This window comes from Sparus aurata, chromosome 2 (genome assembly GCF_900880675.1).
Source record: "Sparus aurata chromosome 2, fSpaAur1.1, whole genome shotgun sequence".
NCBI classification, from domain to species: Eukaryota; Metazoa; Chordata; class Actinopteri; order Spariformes; family Sparidae; genus Sparus; species Sparus aurata.
In genome coordinates, this window is record NC_044188.1 from 11456885 (window position 1) to 11477008 (window position 20124).

The 20124-nt window shown below is 42.7% G+C and overlaps 1 protein-coding gene and 1 long non-coding RNA gene across 5 annotated transcripts; one reads left to right on the top strand and one right to left on the bottom strand.

The window, feature by feature from the left end:
• Window positions 1-1032: 1032 nt before the first annotated feature.
• On the bottom strand, window positions 1033-19737 carry sytl2b (synaptotagmin-like 2b). Of its 4 annotated transcripts, XM_030407870.1 has the most exons (20): window positions 19543-19737; window positions 16739-16907; window positions 14166-14326; window positions 12923-13031; window positions 10836-10884; window positions 10619-10718; window positions 10071-10503; window positions 9778-9986; window positions 6849-9320; window positions 4714-4827; window positions 4573-4623; window positions 4373-4467; window positions 4160-4276; window positions 3799-3965; window positions 3448-3550; window positions 3152-3313; window positions 2841-2925; window positions 2650-2752; window positions 2171-2376; window positions 1033-2047 (listed from the first exon to the last, which is right to left on the bottom strand). In XM_030407870.1, the coding sequence occupies exons 2-20, from the start codon at window positions 16837-16839 to the stop codon at window positions 1896-1898; spliced, it is 4989 nt and encodes a 1662-aa protein (XP_030263730.1). In that variant the 5' UTR covers window positions 16840-16907; window positions 19543-19737; the 3' UTR covers window positions 1033-1895. The 4 variants fall into 4 exon arrangements, with proteins under 4 accessions (XP_030263730.1, XP_030263737.1, XP_030263746.1 ...); XM_030407877.1 differs by lacking the exon at window positions 4160-4276; XM_030407886.1 differs by lacking the exons at window positions 12923-13031; window positions 14166-14326; window positions 16739-16907; window positions 19543-19737 and adding exons at window positions 11000-11155; window positions 11737-12301.
• LOC115575685 (uncharacterized) lies at window positions 13027-13884 on the top strand. Its single transcript, XR_003982711.1, has 2 exons — window positions 13027-13554; window positions 13638-13884. It is a non-coding gene; the product is annotated as an uncharacterized LOC115575685 (long non-coding RNA).
• Window positions 19738-20124: the final 387 nt, after the last annotated feature.

Here is a 20124-nt window from a genome sequence, read left to right on the forward strand (position 1 = left end):
CTCCACCAACCGAGCTAAACGCCGCCCCGCTTCCAACCTCATCTACACAATGTCAGTTGGACAAAAGTCCATTTAGCAGTCACATATGCGTTCAATTACATTAATGCAATAAATAAAAAAGGGATCGCATATGTGATAATAATTCATCCTGGGATGAACGTGTTTCCGACTTATATTTGTTGAGACATTTTATCAATAACCACAAACGTCAACGAGTCAACTGATCAATCCTGTGGTTTACAGCACTTGTCACATTCTACCCACACATTCATACGCGTGCCGAGGAGTGATTTGTTGTTCAGCATCTTGCTTGAGGAAACTCCGACATGTAGACAATGCGACATTACTGGACAACCCGCTCTACCTCCACAGCTGCTGTAAGAGGATCATTAAAGTCTGTGGGATTTATCCTCTTGGAACCATGAATGTTTGTACGAAACAATGTGCCAATCCATCAAGTTAAATGTTGAGATATTTCACTGGATGACCAAAAACTTATACTTGGAGCAGAGAACTTTCAGTCAAAACCAGCACGTTATTCAGACCATCTATTCGTGAAAATCTACTCTTCCACTGACATTTATCAGAACTCACCAATAATTAAAAAAACAGACTTGAGAAAGTTGATCTACATTTAATTTCTTGAATCCATCATGTGGTTATCACCGTGTTGTTCATCACTCATCAGATATTCGGTCAAAGTCAATTAAATGTATAACAATACTGTGAAATGAGAAGCAATGTTTTCAGAGTTAAGACGTAAAGTAGAGGTTGTTTGGGATAGTTTAAGATGACATAAGATAGAGTATCTTCTCTCAGGGTAGGTTTCTTAAAGGTACAGTGCAATGAAAAATACGTTACCCACTTAAACACAGAAAATGTGATGTATGATCATTTAAAATCTCTAAGTTTGTGCAGAAATGTTCTTTATATTTTTAAAAGTAAAGTTACCCGGTAAGTTTTCATTGTCACGGACATTCTAAATAACAGCCGCTGAGAAACTTCAATAAAAAGACACAGATCCAATTTCAATGCAGAGCAACATTTTTTTTTTTTTATTGTCTCCACTGTTAGCCATCACATTTCTTACTGGTGATGTCAGTTAATATAAACCTTATAAAAAGATAACTGAGATTACATGTTGATAATTCGGCTCACGAGACAGTTAGGAAGGTGTCGCACATCGAGGGCAATGAACAAATCACTTTCAAAAACAAAATGGTGGACTTTCGACATACTGTATATTGTTGTAAAGAATAAAAATCCAGTTCCTGTAAACAGTCTTTAATCACAAGGCTTAGATGTAATTAAATAAAAATACACACACAGTAAATGTTATGGTTTTAGCCTCCATCAAGGTATTCAAACATGAAAACCGCTGGATAAAGAGCGCTGATATTTATGATATATGTATACACTGGGTATATATACATGAGAGTGGCTTGTGTAGATATTAAGTAAAGTCTATACTCGCCTATAAATAGATGCTGTGCCAGACTTCTATCTGGGTTGTATTGTGCTGTGATCGCTGCATGATTATGTTTCGCCGTGTGCCTCAGCGCTCACACGTGTTTCAGCAGGTGTCTCAAATTTCGACTTTCTCTCCCAGGTAAAAGCTCACACCACTCACTCTCCAGAGGTGTTTTTTTTTTGCCTGAGCGCCTGTTGAGCTGTTCACAAAGTCACCATTTTTGGGAAATCACTTTGTTAAGTTAGAAAACCACGGGTGGCTTGTAAAATCACAGTCACGTGGCTGACTCCAGCGTTTACTTTACTTTCACCAGATCCTAAAGAAGCTCGTCATGACTGAAGTTTAAATCAATGCTCTTGGATCTTTAAAAAAAATATATATGTTTTTTACCTCTCAAAAATACACGTCTTTGCAGTATGTACTTTTACTTATTTGAAAGCAGTTTGGCAGAGTTCAGCACTCTTAATGGGAGGACGTCCTCCACCCACTCATTCGGGGTGGTCCTCATGCGCTCCCAGAGGGCCGCCTCGTAGGGAGTTGAGTCCATCCAGTCCACCACTGATCCGTAACTTCTGCCTACAGAGAAACATACAGACAATCACAAGCATTTCAACATGTTCTATTCATTGATAACATATAGTGTAGAATTCAGCACCAGCTTTCAGTGCTCATCAATAATTTGACTTCTTCTGTCAGTACCTGTTCCAGGTCCGAGCCTCAGGCCCCCCAGCAGGTTGCTGGCGAGTCTGTCCCGGTCCCAGACAGTGAGCTCCACGCAGGCATCTGATAGGTCGGCCTCTCGGATGCCATCGTACACCATCGTGTGGTTAAACGCCGGGTCGGCTGTCCTCCGCAGGACACGTGTCTTCTGGCGACTCTTCCTGCTCGTGTCTGGCAGCACGAAGCTTCAGGCGGGGAGGGGGAAGAAGGAAACGTGTCGATTGATAAGACCAGAACACACAATTAATTGATTTTGAGAAATACAGACAGGAAATACATCTATACCATGGTTCTGGGTGAATACTTGATTCTAATTGGGTGTCAATTAAATCCTGATGCACAGTCACCATACTGTATGACTACTCAAGTAGTTACAGTAACAGGAAAACTTACAAATTCAGAGTATTTTGGAAAATACAGATCTGTTTCTCTAATTAAGATGGATTTTTTGTTCATACCACTTCACATATGGGTCGATGGTGGCCCTGATTAAAGGCAGGTTCTTGCAGTCCTTCACCCAAATGTGAATCTCTCCGGTGTTTGGACCCTCCTTAGCTAATCCTAAAAAGAGACAAATCAAAAAATAACCAAAAACTCTAAAGAACCGAGAATGAAATCATTAAATGATAGAACAAAACCGAGCGCAGACCTTCACTGTGGATGATCTGTGGCATGAAGCGCACCGCTACTCTCATCTCTCCTCGATCGTTGGACGGTGCTAGAGTGGGTGTAGTCTGAAACAGTTGACAGGGTATGCATTACATAAATCCATCCTTAAACTCCCAAATTCCTCTGTACACAGGTTATACAATGACTACAGAGCATGTGATACAACCGGCTCAAAAAGATAGCGGGGTAAATGAGTAGGCTGACCACAGTCTGAGATGACCTGCTGTTATTTGATGATAAAACAGCCGCTGTGGATAAAGCAACACTGTGTGCCAGTGTTTTTCCACCTACCCTTGCTTTCAGGGCTAAGTAGTTCATCTGGGTGTGGTCAAAGTCCCATTTGGAGAGGTCCACGTCGACCTCGCCCAGGAAACTGTTCTTGCCAAAGGTGTCGTGATGCCAAACGGAGAGAATGAGCGTCTGGGTTCTGAGGTACTCCATGCGAACACGATACTGTAAGGACAGGGAAGAGCGAGCTGCTTTTGTTTGCCGATCGTCAGGTTCACCGAGCATGAAGCATTACCAGTGTGGGAAAGTGTCTGTGTGTGCTTAGTACTGCAGGTGTTATTATCTCTGTGGATTCCTACTCTGAGGATCTCGTTGAAAGTAGGATTCAGCGTCTTCTTTTTGACGGATGTTTTCCTCTTTCCAAGATTAGCTTTGTCGGGAACCAGGTAGCTTTTGACATACCTTCAAATGCAAAAAACAAAACAAAAATGTTTTCTGTGTAATGATGCACTTAAATACGATATGGAATTAGTAATAGTTAGGGACAAAATGTACTTTCTTACACACATGCCAACAACTGGTTACCATGTGAGACAGATGAATAAGTGAGACTCTTAAAGATAAGAGCATAGACGATGCTGTAACAAAAGCTACATCAGAATTGGAGGGTACATTTCAGTTGAAAAGAACAGCAAAGACTTTGTACTCACGGATCTGAGCGGCCCCTCTTTGGGTCAGCTGTGGCCAAGTCTCGACACTCGGCCACGAAGATGTGAAACTCTCGGAGCCTCTGGATGTAGTTGATGGAGAACTGGATGTTTCCCTGAACCTCCACGTTCCCAAAGTCGCTGTACATGGTCATCACGCTACCACTCAGCTAGGAGCAAACAGGTCGCCACACATTTCATATCATCAATCACAACTGCAGGTATGATGTGTATTCTTATTGGGTTAATGTCTGACAGTAACAATCAAAGCGTAAAAAAAAAAGCAAAACAAGCGGTGCAATTAAAGTCGGCGGTGTTCGGATATGAAGCGTGTGTAAGCGTCGGCTGCTGTGTGTGACCATACAGAGGACAAAGACGCCATGCCAGAGGAGCTGGTGAGGTTAGTCATAGAGCTGCCCATCATTAGTCTTCCTTGGTGGTAACTGTCCTCGCAGGTGGAGTCAGTGTCTCTGTCAACTTCCTGAAACACAGACAGCAGGCAAAGACAGCTCCATGCACAAGGTCGCAGAGCGGCTCAGATCTACAGCAGGACTGAAAGATTCAGACGCGGCTTTACCTCCTTCTGTAAGAACGACGGGACCGATTTGCTCATCTTCTTCAGGTGGTCCGGGTCGGAAAATAAGGACGAGGAGGGCGACGGGATGGTTGAAACTAAAGAAATGTTGATTGGTAAGCAGAAGATACACAATAGTGACTATCTCGCCACTATGATTACAAAAAATATTCTTCATGAAAAGAACCAGGCGATTTTTTTACCAGCACTGATTCGTCTCATGTCAGCAGTCGGGTCTTGTCTTCTTTCTTGTCCTGCGAGAAACAAAGTAATCAATCCAAAGTCAACCAAAACGATCTGTTCGTATGGACAGTTACTTGAGGAGAAGTTGAGGAGATGCTCACGTGGTGACAAGGAAGCTGTGATGTCCTCCATACTTTTGGCCAGGTTTTTAGGCCGTGCTTCTGCTCGCCTCAGTGCTTTCCTCACAGGATTCTGAGCCTCATCAGTGTTCTCACCTACGTATTGGAAAGAAAAAACTTGTGTTATTTACAGTGTTATTGAGCAGACAGCATATTTAACAGTGGACACAGACTTTGTTGAAATTCTAACGATTTATTATTTTCTTCATTTATCACCTGTTTGTTTGCTCTGTGAAACATCTCTAGAAAAATATCACATAAAGCACAAAAAAGGCTAAAGATGATCCATTTATTATATCACAAGAGTGAGAAAAGCAGAAAATTCTCTCATTTGAGAACCTGGAACTCTCAAATGTCTGGTATGATTGCTGGAAAAGTGGGGTTTACTAGATAGCAAAAATAGTTTAGCGTACAGATTTTCTGTTGACCGACCAGAAGATTTCAACTAATCTCTGCAGCCCAATTCAGTTATTTCTGGTAGACTGTGTAAAAATAAGTTAATGTAACAACTGTTTGAAGTCGAGGCATTTCAAGCACTAAGAAGGAACTGAAAGGTAATTTAGATGAATGATAAATTGATTTATGATATATACAGTAATATATGTTGTTATATTTACAGTAAGTCTGCAAATGTTTGAGTTTGATCAATAGCTGTATACATTCATTAGCAACATAGGATGCTTTTTTACCGACTTATCTGCATTTGTTAAAATGAAATGTGCTTTTCATAACAGAGAATCAAACATGCAAATCAGTAAACTTAATGAATCGTGTGTACTGTGTTTGCGGGACATATAGCAGCTGCATCACACCTTCAAACTACTGTGAAAGGAAGTTTGACATGAAACTGTGTGGGGTTGTAAGTTGGTGAAACATGTTTTTATCTGTGTGGTGTCAGTGAAGTTTGAACTAAGTATCGAACCCAACCCACAAACTAAACATGAGCAGTTGACCGCAGGTACATGTTGTGTTTACAGAGATTTGCTTCTGCCAACACAGATAACCCCACAAGGACATGATATCAAGGATCCTGCTGGACACAGCCCACTGTGATAATAATGAGTCTGCAAACAGCAGGAATTCAATACTTCAAAACAGAGGTTAAAACAGCCTTATTTTATTATATTTAAATTGTGAAATCTTGATTTAAAGTTGCTTTCTTCTCATCTTTGATTCCCGCTTTTAAAAAAAGTTGTTTTTATTCTACTATAGTTGCATTTTTATCTAAACTTAATGTCACTCTCCGCCTGGGTTGTCTTCAGTTCTTCAAAATTAATAAAACATCTTTACTGATTAAAAATCTACTTAGAGAAGTCTGTTAATTTTCTCAAGTCCACGATACTCAAAGCCTTCAAACACTCTTGCCTTAACTTGTTTTAAGAACAAGAGGAGTACTTTCATACATAAAGACCAGAATAGAAAAAAAATTCCACATTCCAGTTTCAAGATGTTTACAATTAAATATTAGATTAAACGTAAATGAAATGAATCAACAATCTTCTATCTCTCATAATCACCTACTTAAAGTGTGTGGTTGTGTCTGACACCCTGTCTTCTGTTTGTACTTTCTGTATCTTTTTAGTATTTTGCTGTTTATGGGCGTCAACATTTGGGCATCAGTTTGCAGCTCCGAAACAATAACAGTGTGAGGCTAGGACTCCATAAAAACGTCAGGACCAGGTTACTTGATTGCCTCCATCTCTGTCCACTGGCCTCTATTTGTTATGTACGTATAAAGAGCTGTAAGTCTGTGTGTGTCTGTTTGACCGACGGTGGGGTTGAGCTACACACATACACACACACACACACACACATACAACAGGCAGAGCAAAAAGGCAAACAGCAGACAGGAAGCCTACACTTCTGCTGCAAACACATAAAATCTATGAAGGGTTGTGTGGAGGCGTGGCCCGCAACTGTTAAACAGGGTAGGTGGGGGCAACTATGAATGATATATTTGACAAAAGCAATCAATCCTGCACAGTATGCCTTTAAGGTAGCTAGACTTGTTGATGTTTATATTTATTTGTAGATTTTTTTTATGGTTTTCAGTAACTTTAAAAACAGGATTCAGGTTATTTGTGTTAAACTGTAAAAAATCTGAAGTTGGTGCTCACGGTTTGAACTGGTCCTCGACGTGGACCAGGTTTCCGATGTGCTGCTCACAGATGACTCCAGACCTGTGTCTGAGCTGCTGTAGTTTGTCCACAGGGGGCGCTGATTCGTCTTGTTCCCCTTCCTGCCGTAACGATCCTCTGAGCTCACAGGAGTGCTGGCCCTCACTGGCCCGCCCAGGTCAAACTCATACCCAGACTTGCCGTCTGACTCCTCGTCCTTCAGAGCCGGAGCGAGGGAGGTGTGGACGCTGGTCGCATCCGTCATACCCAGGTAATGTCGGTAGTCTCTGGGAACACACGACCTTGCTCGTGGAGTCAGAGGCTCAGTTTCCTCGGTTGATCGTCTCGACGTGGTGCCTTTTTCGGTGTTCTGCCTCTGCTTCCTACTTTGCGAGTGGACGGGGCTTACATCTACTTTAAACGGGCTCAAATCTCTTTCTTCAGGCTCACTCAGAGCGAACATGCTAGTGGCTCGACGGAGCGAATGTCCACGACTACTTGAATAGCTAAAGCTGTCTTTTTTGCCCTTCGGAGCTCGAGTTTCTTTTCCTGAACTACTTTGAGGTTTTGTGGAGTCTTTCGAACTCCTTCTCGACTCTCTCTGCTGCTCAGCTGTCGTATAATTTGACTGGTTGTTTTTGCTGTCATTTGCTGCTCTTGACCCAGACTGTCTATCGTGGGGTGACTTGGATCGATTCTGAGGGGATGACTTTGCAGCTTGTCTTGTTTTCTCGCGGTAAATCTCAGGATCCCCACACTTTAACTCCTGAGACGAAAGCTGGGCACTTATTGGCTCTTTCCTTTTTGGGCTTTTGGGCTTGTCAATGGTAAATGATCCCTTGGTATCTGACGTGGCCTCGTCCCAGAACTCACGCAGAGTGTTGAATTGTGCTCGACTCGCACCCAGGCTAGGGGACGACTTTTCTATCCTCTGGTTCAAAGGAAGAACATTAAAATTTCTATCGTAGTCTTCCTCATCGCTGCCTGAATTATTTCCAATTGACGTCAGGTCGTACTCTGACTTTGTGAATCTTTTATTCAGCTTTGCCTGATTGGCACCACGAGCGACTTTACCATCCCCGAGGGTTCTTGGCTTTCCAGTGTAAAACATGGGCTTGTTCCTCTCCTGCTCCCAGAAAGATCTGAGCTGCTTTATTCTCTCCGCAGTACTTTCTTGATTTGTCACCCCACGTCTGTTTGACTGAGGACTGTTTATTCGGTCTTTAGTCGACATATCCTCCTTTCGTTTGGGAGACATGCCTGGCTGCATGCTTCTATCCTCACTGTCCCTCCTCCTTGCATCTTCATTTGAACCTCTACGCACTTGTGTTTTGGGAGTGATCTGTATATCCCCTTGCTTGTAGTCCAAATATGGGCTGTTTCTGGACAAATAAAGCATCTCAGAGTCTGGACTGTCCCTTGTTTGTAGATCCGTATCCCGCTGAGTAGTAGTAGTACTAGTAGTCTTTGGTAGTTCGTCTTGCAGTGGGGTTTCTCTATATTGGGAAATACTGTCAGCTTGTGGATTTGGTTTGACGCTCTCAGACTCAGGACTCAGTCTGGACTGGACGGCATTCCTCTGCAGTGGACTCAGTCTGCTTATGCCTAAAATATCATTTTCTGAACCTCTTCTGTCAACTACGTGGGCACTGACTGCTAATTTTGAGTTTCTTTGAGTTGGAGTATCCGTCATGAATCCCTCCTGGTTTCTATTTAAGTGAACACTGTCTCCAGTATCTTTCTGTGGACTTATTACCAGTTGTTGTCCTCTTTCGTCCCCATAGCTCCCCTTCCCATTGTATAATCCAGGAACAGATGGCATATCAGACACTCCGTGGGGCTTGTTCACTTTCTCCTCATCTTTCTCCGCTGAGAGCTGAGCAGGTTTTTGTCCTTTGTTGCTGGGCATGATTGAGTTACTGATAAGTATTTTAGGGCCCATGTTGCTTTTCTCCCAGAATGACTTCAGATGGGAGATTTGGGGTGGTTGGCTTTCATCGTTATTATCTTCAAATTCCTGTGACCGCATTCTTTCTCTGTTACGCTTCGCCACCTCTTCTTGTGTTTCGGCCACCTCCTTGTTGCCTGTTCTGTCTGTTCTACTTGACTCTTTGGCGTCACTGCTCTGTTTCTGTGAGTGACTTCTCTTCATTTCAAGAGATTCCTTCTGTCTGTCACTTACGACATCCCCAGCATCTTTTCGGAATGAATCTTCGCCTCTTAATTTGCTGATTTCGACATGTTTGTTTGAACCCGTAGCGACCTCTGGACCGTCCTCTGTATTGAGCCATTCACTGCTGTCTGTGCTGCGGCTGAACCAGTCCAGCACCTTCGCGATGGAGTCCTCATCACTCGTGGGACTGGTGGTCTGGGTGGATAATTTAAACACCTGGTTCTGATTGGATTTCTTCTGCATTTGCTTGTCAGATTTATCAATGAAGATCAGATCATAAGATACTGGAGGATCTGCATCTGAAAATGAATGTAAGAAAGGAGATTTAAACATTTTGTCAAAATAACATCAGAAATCTACTCTTTGTCTTCTCTGTTCCACCGGTACCTTTTGGTGTTTTTATCAGCTGCTATCATAATGAAAGGGGAGCAACATGTAATTATTGTGAACTGTGGAAGTTTTGTACACTATCAGCCATTTCCTCTTTGTTTTTGGGGGCATTTTTGAATGTTCAAACTGTGCCAAGCAGATATTTTTCCGGCAATAAAGACGAAGATAAAAGACTTTGTTCTTAATTTTGTTAAAATGATCTTGTGACTTGTCAGATTTGTCCAGGCGGGTTGAATTTCCTCTTAAGATCCTTTTAACGATGTTGAGCTGTTCACAACTATAGATGCTCAAAAGACTAATGTAGAATGACTCATTTAAACACGCTTTTAATTACAGTCAGTAGTTATTTATTGCCATTGATCTTACCCACAGTGCTTTGAGGCAGACTCGGCTCTTCCTGCCTCATTGATGTTCCTACACTGCTGCTGTTTTCTCTATCTGAATCCTGAATGCTGCCGCTGTGCAGGTCGACAGCATTCGCCGCTGCTCGCTCTCTTTGTGTCTCACCATCCCATTCGTCACTCTTCTGTTTGACTTCTCTGTCAGTGGACGTCTCATTCCTGGTGTAGGCTGGTCTGAAATTGTGCAGGTTGTGAGTTGCAGGGGGTGGATGAGAGGGTTTAATTAAGATTTCTGTGTGAGATAAATCATCCACTGACCTGTCTCTTATTAGAGAAGGTGGGTTTCTTTCTCTCTCCAGACTGGAATTAGAGGAAACCTGAGATACATCACAGAGTGGCTGCTGGGAGTTTTCACATAGAGACTTAGACGGCTGAACCAGCTGAGACACTTGATCAGAAGCTACACATTTCTGAGGCGTTTCATCCTGTCCCTTTGTGTGGGACTGGTTAGAGCTCCCACTTGAGCCTCGCTGGAGGCTCCGTCTGGGGGCAGGAACGACCCCCGCTGACCCCACCTGAGCGTCTGACCCCGGGCCATTGTTTTGTGACTGAGTGGAGGTTCGTCTGGAGAGAAATGTCCTCTTCTTTGGCACTGGTCTGAACCCAACAGAGGAGCCCTCGGATGTGATGGAGCCCCCTGAAGTCTGACTGGCCTCTCCTGCCGGGTGGCTCTTCAGTGGAGGTATGGGCTCTTAGGGAAACACAGAAACAAAGTCTCGGTCTGGATTATACATTCAATACTGCCATCTATAACCTCAAGGCCAAATGCCACTAAATCCCACACATTGGACCTTTATAACTCAAACCTGTCTCAGATGACTCCTGCGTCCGACTCGCTGACACATCATTATTTTCAGGCGGCTCGACAACAATCAGGGAGGCTCGGTTGAAAGGGTTGTGCCTCGGCTTAAACAAGAAGGAGAAGACGTTTTACATAACAATATCCACAATGTGAATGTGAATAAGATTCTATATAAAGAAAGGAAAACTTGTGGGGAAAAGAAATGCTGATCTGGTTTGTACCGGTCTTGGAGAGCGGGCCTCTGAATTCAGATTCTCTTTTTCTGCATCACTGAAGAAAAAAAAGACAATTAAAGCGTTTAGTCAGGAGATGTGAATATAAAAGAAACACGAGCAGTGTAAAGCATCAAGTGAAGTGCAGCAGCAAAGTCTGTGTGTTTCCTCACAAGTGCGCTGTAGTGTGCATGACTGAGGCCTGCTGACTCGTGAATAACGCTGATATCAAAGAGGACGATGCCCGACCAAACCTGACCTACTGCAATATCAAAGGAAGTCCAGTGAACACTTGATGAGATAAACTCGAGTTGTCTGGTATTTTGTGACTGAAAGACAGGATTCATATTAGACGAAAGCTACTCTTTCAATTGTCAAACTGATTCAGGATCTGCACTGCAAAACAAAGATTTTCAAATTGCAAATAAAGTTTCAGCAATTTCGTGAATTCGTGAATTGATTGTGTCTTGTTGAGTCTGTCATCTTATATTTGTGTTTTGTGGTGCTTTTTGCCCTGTTTCTCCACCTCCCTCCACCTGCACCTCATCCCCTTATTAATTTAGTTTATATTTAAGTCCAGTCTTCAGTTCATTCAGTCTTTGTCTTGTCTTTTGCCTCCATCCTTATTAAAACTTCATCCAATGCATTCGGGTCCACCCTCTCTGCTCCAGCTGACACTATTTTGATAACTGATTAATCATTCAAGAACATATTTTACTCAAAAACATGCTGGTTTCCTCTTCTTCTTCATAAATGTAAGGGTTTATGCTTTTCCTTTTTTTCATTTGACAGTAAATAAAGAGCCTTTGGGATTTCGAAAATTGGATGGACAGCTGGGAGGATTTGTGATGAGCGTTTTTCAATTTTTGACATTTCAAAACAAACAATAATAACTTTAGTCATATAGCACCTTCAGCGCTCCAGGGTCTGACTCCTCTGGTTGCGTATGAGCCCAGAAATCTGTCAAATGCGACTGAACATTCGTGTAAGTCACACAGGTGCGCCCTTTATTCAAAAGGTCAGATTAAAAATCATGTTGCCTATAAAAATGATGTTGCGGAGATAGCTGACATTTTGACATTATTTTGTTTTGGGGTTTTATGCATCTCACATGTGCAGTGCAAGCCCTATCATGCAAGAAAAAAAAGAAATGTTAGACAACACAACCTGAGATGTATCATCAAGTGCACCTACAAATAAAAGTGAGGCCAATGTAAAAAGTTAGAGAACAGAGTTTACAAAGACTTTTGACGGTCAAAGCAAAAAGATAATCGATATACAATTGATTGACTATTAGCGTAAATAACTGTCAGAGTCACCGATCATATAAAATGGTCATCAGTTGCAGGCTCGCTTGATAACATCAGCACAGATGTACAGACTCACAGCCACATCAAATATTGACCCAACTAAAAACAGAAGGGTGTGAAGTCAATACACATGGATTGAGCTGCACACTGTGAAAGTATCTAAGGGAGTTGTGATCATAATTTAATAAAAATGAATGAATAAAAATACCCTAATAGGTAAGAAACCACTAAACAACAGGAGAGAACATCCTGCTGAGGTGCTTCCTCCAGAAACAACCCCGAGACAGTGACGTCTCTTTCACGGCGGCGATCCTCAGAGCTCTGTTCAGTTAACCACTTTACAAACCGCCGCTCTGTTTTCCTGTCTCACCACATCCTGCAGCGCAGTGAGCAGTTAGCTGCTGTAAAACTGCCGCGTCCCCAGTCAGCACCACCTATGTTTACACGGGCTGAGTCACAAGACGGCACACACACTTTTTCACACTACACACACACACACAGAAAGAAATACTGACACTGTGAGAACGAGAGAGAGGAGCTGAAACTGTGGAAGTGTTTAAATCTGAATTGGCTCCTTGTAGTAACATCTTTATATAGTGTGTGTTTGGTTTTGGTTTTGTTTATTTTTAAACTTTTACTGTGAGATTCTAAACAAGTGTTTGTGGTTGGCACAGAAGACAGTGAACAGAGTCATAAGAATGTAGAAACACAAATAAAAGACGAGGTCATGGAGAGACAGAGCGGTAAATCTGTGAAGAAGAAAGGACCAAGAGGAGTTGATCGTACTTGATCTCCTGTGGCTGCAGTGCTTCCAAACACCTGGCAGGTTTTGGTGGGGGGGCGTCTGAACCTCGACTGCTGGGTGTCTTCGATCTCTCAATTCTTAGAGACCCGTCTGCAGCAGAGTAAAAGGGAAGGAGGAGTTTATGAATACGCAATCAAAATATGCAGGTTTATAATTCTGCGTTATTTAGATTGTAGAAGAAACTCTGTTTTAAAACTTGTAAAATGAAACAAATCATTAAGTTTCCACTTGTTATCCAGCAGGGGGTATTTTTATAATCCCACACAGTCGTCGTCGTTCTGCCCCCGGAAGATAAAATGTTTGGCCCGAGGCAAAACCACAGTTTAAATCCAATATTTTCAGCTTCACTCTGATCTCCTTCTCTGCTGTTACAAACTGGAAGTCCACCGCGCAGCATCTGCAGTAGCCGGCAAAACGTCTGTGAAAGGATTTTAAATTTTGGTTTTGGCCCCGGGCTGTGATTCTACCCGTCTGGGCAGACTGTGGACATCTGAGAGATCATGACAAACACCTCTGAGGATGTGACTTGTGGCTGGATAACAGGTGGGAAAGATTTGTGACAGAGCTCCCACACCGTCATAGATATCAAAATCAAGGACTCAACCGGATCAAGGTGAATTACTGCTACAACACTTTCATAAGGACATCGAGACAGTGGCACAAATAACATTGGAAGTACTTCAATTTCTGTTCTAGGCCTTGACTGTTCCCCTCCTAAGCTGACGAACCAAAAAAGACCAGGAATTCAAGTATGCGTGGGGACGTCGGACGGAATCAGGGTCACGATGAGGTCATTATCTGGGTTTTTGTGCCGTCTTTATCCTTGTTCCCAGTGATCTGCCTCCCTCCACACCTGCACTGCATCACCTTCCATAGCACGGCCCTGTTCCTCGTGTCCTTCCCTGCTCTCCTGAATCACCTACACTCATAACCCCCACCTAAACCTCATCCCCGATAGTTCAGTTTGTATTTAAGTTCAGTCTTTCAGTGCCTGCTCCTTTCTGTTGCATGTTCCTGTGATTCAATCTTGGAACAAAGTGCTGCAACTGGATCTGCCTGCTGTCTCCGGCATTAGGGACCGCTTTTGTAGCTGAGGAGCTGTTTATCAGATCAGATTCTCAGCATATTTCTAATTAACGTGTTAGTTGCATTCCACCCCTGCACAGACGACTGTAGAGTTTGCTCTCAAACCAGCCCTTTGTCAACAGCACAGAGCGAACACACCTAAAGCGGCTTTCTTCTGCTTCATGGAGGCCAGGATGATCTCGGAGCCGTGGATCTTGTCCATGTGTCTGCGAGACTTGGCCTCGTAAAACCACTCTCCCGTCAGGTACTTGCGCTTGGTGTCCAGCTGCGAGCCGCTGTTCAGTATATCCTCCAGTTTTCTGGAGGGAAGACACAAAGGAGACGTTTACAGAAGAAGCTTCAGTCAGGAGGGGAGTATTCTGTGCTGTTATTATTGTTATTGTTATAGGTGATGTTAATCCCAGCTGAAGTCATTTAAAACACACAGGATATTGTTGCTGTGCAGCCCGGTGGCTACACAGAGACAATAAAAGTCTCTTGTGAGGGAGCAAATACAAGATAATGCCTCCTTTAAGCCGCGCTGAATGGAGAATCTGACACTGTTTGAATTCAGTTTGAGCAGCGCTAATCTCTCAGTGTGAGGTGAAATACAAAGCCAGGGGTGCACAAAGAGGAAACGGACCGCAGCAGGGTGTGTTGACGCTGTTCACGTCCCAAGCGAGACTGAATTTCTGCTCAACCTTTGATACTTTTGTTTGGATTTGGGTTTGAAAGTCCTAAATGTTGGTGTCTACAGGTGTCAGACACTTGAATTTAAAGCTTTTCATGACCTTTACGAGTAATTTTACACCACATTTAATACAGATGTTTGGTACTTGGGTATGTACTGCATATGGTCCAGTCCAGAGGTAGATTTTACGTAAGGATATGGTTAGTTGAGTGAGTTAGGTTCACCTAGATGTCACCAACAGGTAAATGCAAGGATAAAGCAACAAGACAGTTAAAGATTCAGTGGCAGGTTTACAAATTTGTAATGTCATAAATGTGGACTAAAAGCTTGACTCATTTTGACAAAGAGAAATTAAATGAGATGAAGATAACGATAAAATGTTTGTGGCCATACAACTTCCAATTTAAAGGAATAGTTCACCTAAAAATGTTTTCATTATCTCCTCACACTCATACCAATGGAAAATCAGGTGAAGTTTTGCAGTCCATTCTCCTAAACAACTGAAAAAAAAATGAATTAAAAAAATACCAAATAAAGGACAAAATTAGTCCACACAGCTTGTCTGGCATAATCCAAGTATTGGGAAGCCCTGAAATCCAGACCGGTTTGAAAAGACATTATTTACGCCTCTATATAAGCTGACATCTTTGCTGTAGCTGCTAAGCTAAAAGCGTTAGCATTTACCGTGTCGACCCTGTCGAGGCTTGTAAATAACGTCTTTTCAAAGCTGTATGGAGCCAATTTATGTTTACTTTTCAATTGTTAATACAAGTCCCCATCTACTTCAGTTGTTTATGACAATGCTGCAACACTGTTTGGCTGCGAAACTGTTGTTTTGTGAACTAAAAATCTTCACCAGACTTTCTATTGACGTAGGAGTTCGAAGAGTATGACCGAATTCTAATTTTTTGGGTGAACTTTTCCTTTAAGACAAGCAGTTCATCAGGGATTTCAAAGCCTAGAAAGTTCATGTTTGCTATCGGATTCAAGATCTTTGCATGATGTTTTATCAGACGCTGTTTCCTCCTGAGGGCAGCTCGGTTTAAGTAGCTAAAAATGCTCATTATCCAATCTATTCTTGAGCGCAGCATGTAGTCGTCCCCCCCCAGCCTCATCATCAGCCTTATATAACAGCGGCATATGATCTAACTGAAGGGAGGAATTCAGGAAAACATTTCCATCAGCTTTAAATTGAATCAAAGGCATTAAAAAAAACGACCGCTCCAACTCATCTTTACTTGGCGGTCATGTGAGAGAAGGGGTGGCACATTATTACAGGCTGCTGGACTTAATCCTTTTACACCAGACTGCTCGAGACACGGCGAGCATTCAGCCCCCCCGCTGATAAAACAACCTGGCCGTCCGATTCTTTTAAAAAAAACTCAGAGTGAAGAAGAAGCACTTTGTTTCTTCTCGACTCTTGAAAATGAAATAAAACGCATCGTCAGAGAGGGAACGTTTGGAGGTTTCTCTGCTTAGTTTACATGCATGGTGGCATTTCAGATCTTTTCCTTCTGCTTCAGCACACGGGAGAGGGTCAGGGGCCTTCTGTTTGCCTTGACAAGCCTTGGATATACACTACGAGGAATGCTGTGAGAGCAAAGGAATGGCTGATTGAGAGTATTATGAGAGCTGAGAGGAGGCGGCGTGAGGCCTCACTCTGCTCTGTGTGGTCGTCAGGCTCTTCACAGGTGAGGTGTCTCATCATCGAGGCCTTTAAGGGGTTTCTATTCCTGTCCGTCAGAGCAGCATGATCCTCTCCCATGTGTGGCTCTAATCTAATTGCACGTCTCACATCGAGACTTCTCAGCGTTCGAGGCGGCGTGTATCCGGCCAAGCTGTTATTGTGTTATTCTATTACGGCCGGTCGTTTCGACCAGCATGTCAACCGTCCAACAAAGGCCTCCTCTCAGAAAACAGGCGATGGAGGGCCTTATCAAATCACGACAATGACATTACCCGAATAACAGGACATCTACTTAAATGTCGGCCAAAATGTTTTCTGCTCATGCGGAGTGTCCAGGATGTCACACGTCTCTACCTGATCCTCTCCTCCTCGGCCTTCTTCAGCTCGGCGTCCCTCCTCAGCACCGTCATGATCGCCTCCTGCTCCTCCTCCGTCAGGTGGCTCAGGTCGATCATGGTTCCTCCTCCTGGTTCTCTCAGCGGGCAGATGCGGGAAACACTCAGCAGCTGCAGACGGCCACCAGCTGTGAGACAAAGTCACATCGTCACATCCTGCAAAGGCACGTTTTCACTCACTGTTCCTGTGTTTTACAGCCTTGTTAAAGCCACGCTGGAGTGAAGTGACCTCTTATGAAACATTCAGAGGACTGTCCTCTGTTCCAAAGTTTGTGTAAGGGGTTTTTATATTCTCCGAGGTTTGTTTCATGTACACAGACCTCAGAGGATAACAGAGCAGGCAGTCTGCGGCTGTTGTTTTGGTGAGATGTCGTGCAAAACGCTTCTGATTAAGCACAACGAAACCCATTAAATCCATTCAAATCAGAATCATCTGAAATACTTGAAGCTTCTCCAACAAGTCCACCAAATTCTCCAGCTCTGACAGTAAAATTAATCTTCTGTAGCTGGTCTGCACAATGGTGGACAGTAGAACATGTCCAGTTTATGTTATGTTATGAAATCTGTGTCTAGTGTGTAGATGTCTATCATAGAAACTTCATGTCACAATATTATAACGTCAAAATATTCTTAGAACCTTCAAAGAAAAACAATCATTTAAACCTAATATTTTCATAGGAAACGACATCACAGGTTTTTCATCGAAAACAATCAAACAATCACAAATAAGTAATCATGAGGACAAATAGACGGTGGTAACATCATCTGCCTGTCGCCTTTTTTAGTTCCTCCCATGATGTAACGTGTTCTTGTAGGGATACGATTGGGGCAGATGGGACTTCAAACATGGTGAAAGGTTAGGCCATTCCAAATAAACCAGGAAACTAATATCAGACTGTGCGTCAGCGAGCAATGAGGCCATTAATAACATTTCCGCAGAGTACATTTATTATTGAGTATTTTTATCGCGATCCACAATGAATTTTTTTTATCATTCCATCCCTAATCTATGAGACATTATCAGTTCCATCTTCTTAACTCTAAATGGTTTCACTTAAATAACTGTTTTACTGTTCTTCTCCCTGCCAGTCATCATCTGACAACCCCACATATCTTTAGAGGAGCCCAGACTGGAAACAAACTGGAACAAACCGACCAAACTGTGTGTAAAGTAGTTAAAACTATCTCCATCTGAAGCAACTGTACACATTAATACAGCAGTATAAACTCTAAATGAATACCAGTGAAACTTTTAATGCAGAACAAGAACTTTGACGATTCGAGTAAACTTCCTCCACCACTGGTTCTCCACGATTAGCTCACAACCTCTCTGACTGTCTGAGCATCTTTTGTTTGAGATCCTTGGAAACACCTTGACTTTGTCGTGCAGCACTTCACAATGACGTGATGCAGCGTCCACGAGATCAAGAGATAACAGGGGACAAGCTGCTGAAAATGATTCGTCCACAACTTGTTTTTCCTCTGTTATTAAACACATTAAGTTTGATTTGATTTATTCGTTTGTTGTGTCTCCTGGAGTTTGATTTGGCCTCAGAGGGAGATCACATGGTGTTTTTTTTCAGCGTCCAGACTCTCCCTGCATCACCACCTCGGCTTATAACAAGATCAGGATTCGTCTTTGTCTCAGCTGAGAGGGATTCCTGTCTGAGTCAAAGGTCAGTGACATCATGTGACTGACAGTCGGCGAGTAACTGTGTCCATTTAGTACATTTAGTACTTAACTTCCATTTCACGCTGCTTTACGCTTCAATTCCACCATGTTTCAGAGGGAACATTTGCACTTGTTCTCCACAAAATGAATTGATAACTTTAGTTACTTTGTTTATTCAAACTAATAATACAAAAGATCATGACACAATATCATAGATTAGGATAGAACTATACATATATATATATTTTTAAAGATTTTTTGTGGCATAGACACCTTTATTAGCAGTAGACAGAGAGGAAACATGGGAGAGAGAGGGGGAGGTGACATGCAGCAAAGGACCTCCGGCCGAACCGGGGTCGGCTGCGTTTGATGGCATGCGCTCTAACCACTCGACCACCTGCGCGCCAGGATAGAACTATATTAAAGGGGCACTGTGTGGTTCCGGAAAAGAAATCCAAACTAATAATTGTAATATTTACAATATTAATGAGCTAATAATACAAACAGAAATATTTATATTCTCCATGAGTGAATAAACAAGCTGTTCTCAGAGCAAAACACAGTTTGAAGCTAGAAAGGTGGCAGCATCCGCCACATATAGACAAAGTTAACAGTATGAAACTGTCTCTCGGTCATGAAAACAAAGATAGTTTGTTTTCTTTCTCCCTGAAAACTACATAGTGCACCTTTAAGTTCAGTTCAGTTTAATTTATAAGTATATAGAGCAGTTAAACACGCTTCATCTTTAACAACTGCAACATTACAGCAATGAACACATCAATGCAACTTTAATTATAATGTAATAATATAAGAAATTCCTTGATAAAATGATAACACCTTTACTTGAGTATTTTTGCAGAGATCTAAGCAGACGTGCAGGTACCAGAACTTCTTCAACCAGCTGTTTTTCTGGCATGTCTTTGAGCCCAAACTTTACACTTTTTCTGCTCTTTTACGTCAGTGAAAGTGATGTAATTTTACCTTCATTATTCCAAAATGTGGCTCTTCCTTCCTTCACATTACTCTCAGTAGCTGGGAAACAACTTGCAGTCTATCATTTACTCTGGGAACAGTGTTGACATGTGGCCTACCTTACAGCACACCCGCAGGCTCGACACAAACGGCTCCTGTAACTCCCATCCTCATGTGTCAGATATACAAAATAACAAAACTGTTAAAAAAAAAGGCAGTGAGGGCTTTCACCTCCTCCTCCTCCACCTCCTCCTCAGGTCTACAGCTGCTACTGGATGCACTGGACTCCCTGGAGAGGAGGAGGGTGGAGGGTGGAGGAGGAGGAGGAGGAGGAGGGAGGACCGTGTTGGGATGGGAGGACCTGACATCAAACGTCCAGCTGAGCACTTTAAATCTCCTTTCAGTGTGTCCATCTTTTATTCTGAGCCAGGTGTGGCTGTTTAAGATGCAATATTTAAAAAAGAATTGTTGTTTTTCCTCTTTTATCAAACTGACAAAGGCTGATAGGTGGTATGTAATGTCAGGTATCGTCCAGCAGGTGTCCTCAGTTTCCGCTGGTTGCTCCCATCAGTGTGTTTGACAAAAGGGTGTGAACATCCCTGGAGGCAGGACAGGAGGACAGAGGTATTTCATGTTCACAGTGCAAATAAAACACATGGACGCCTTAAAAACTGTTTGGAGCAGACAGACAATATTCCCAC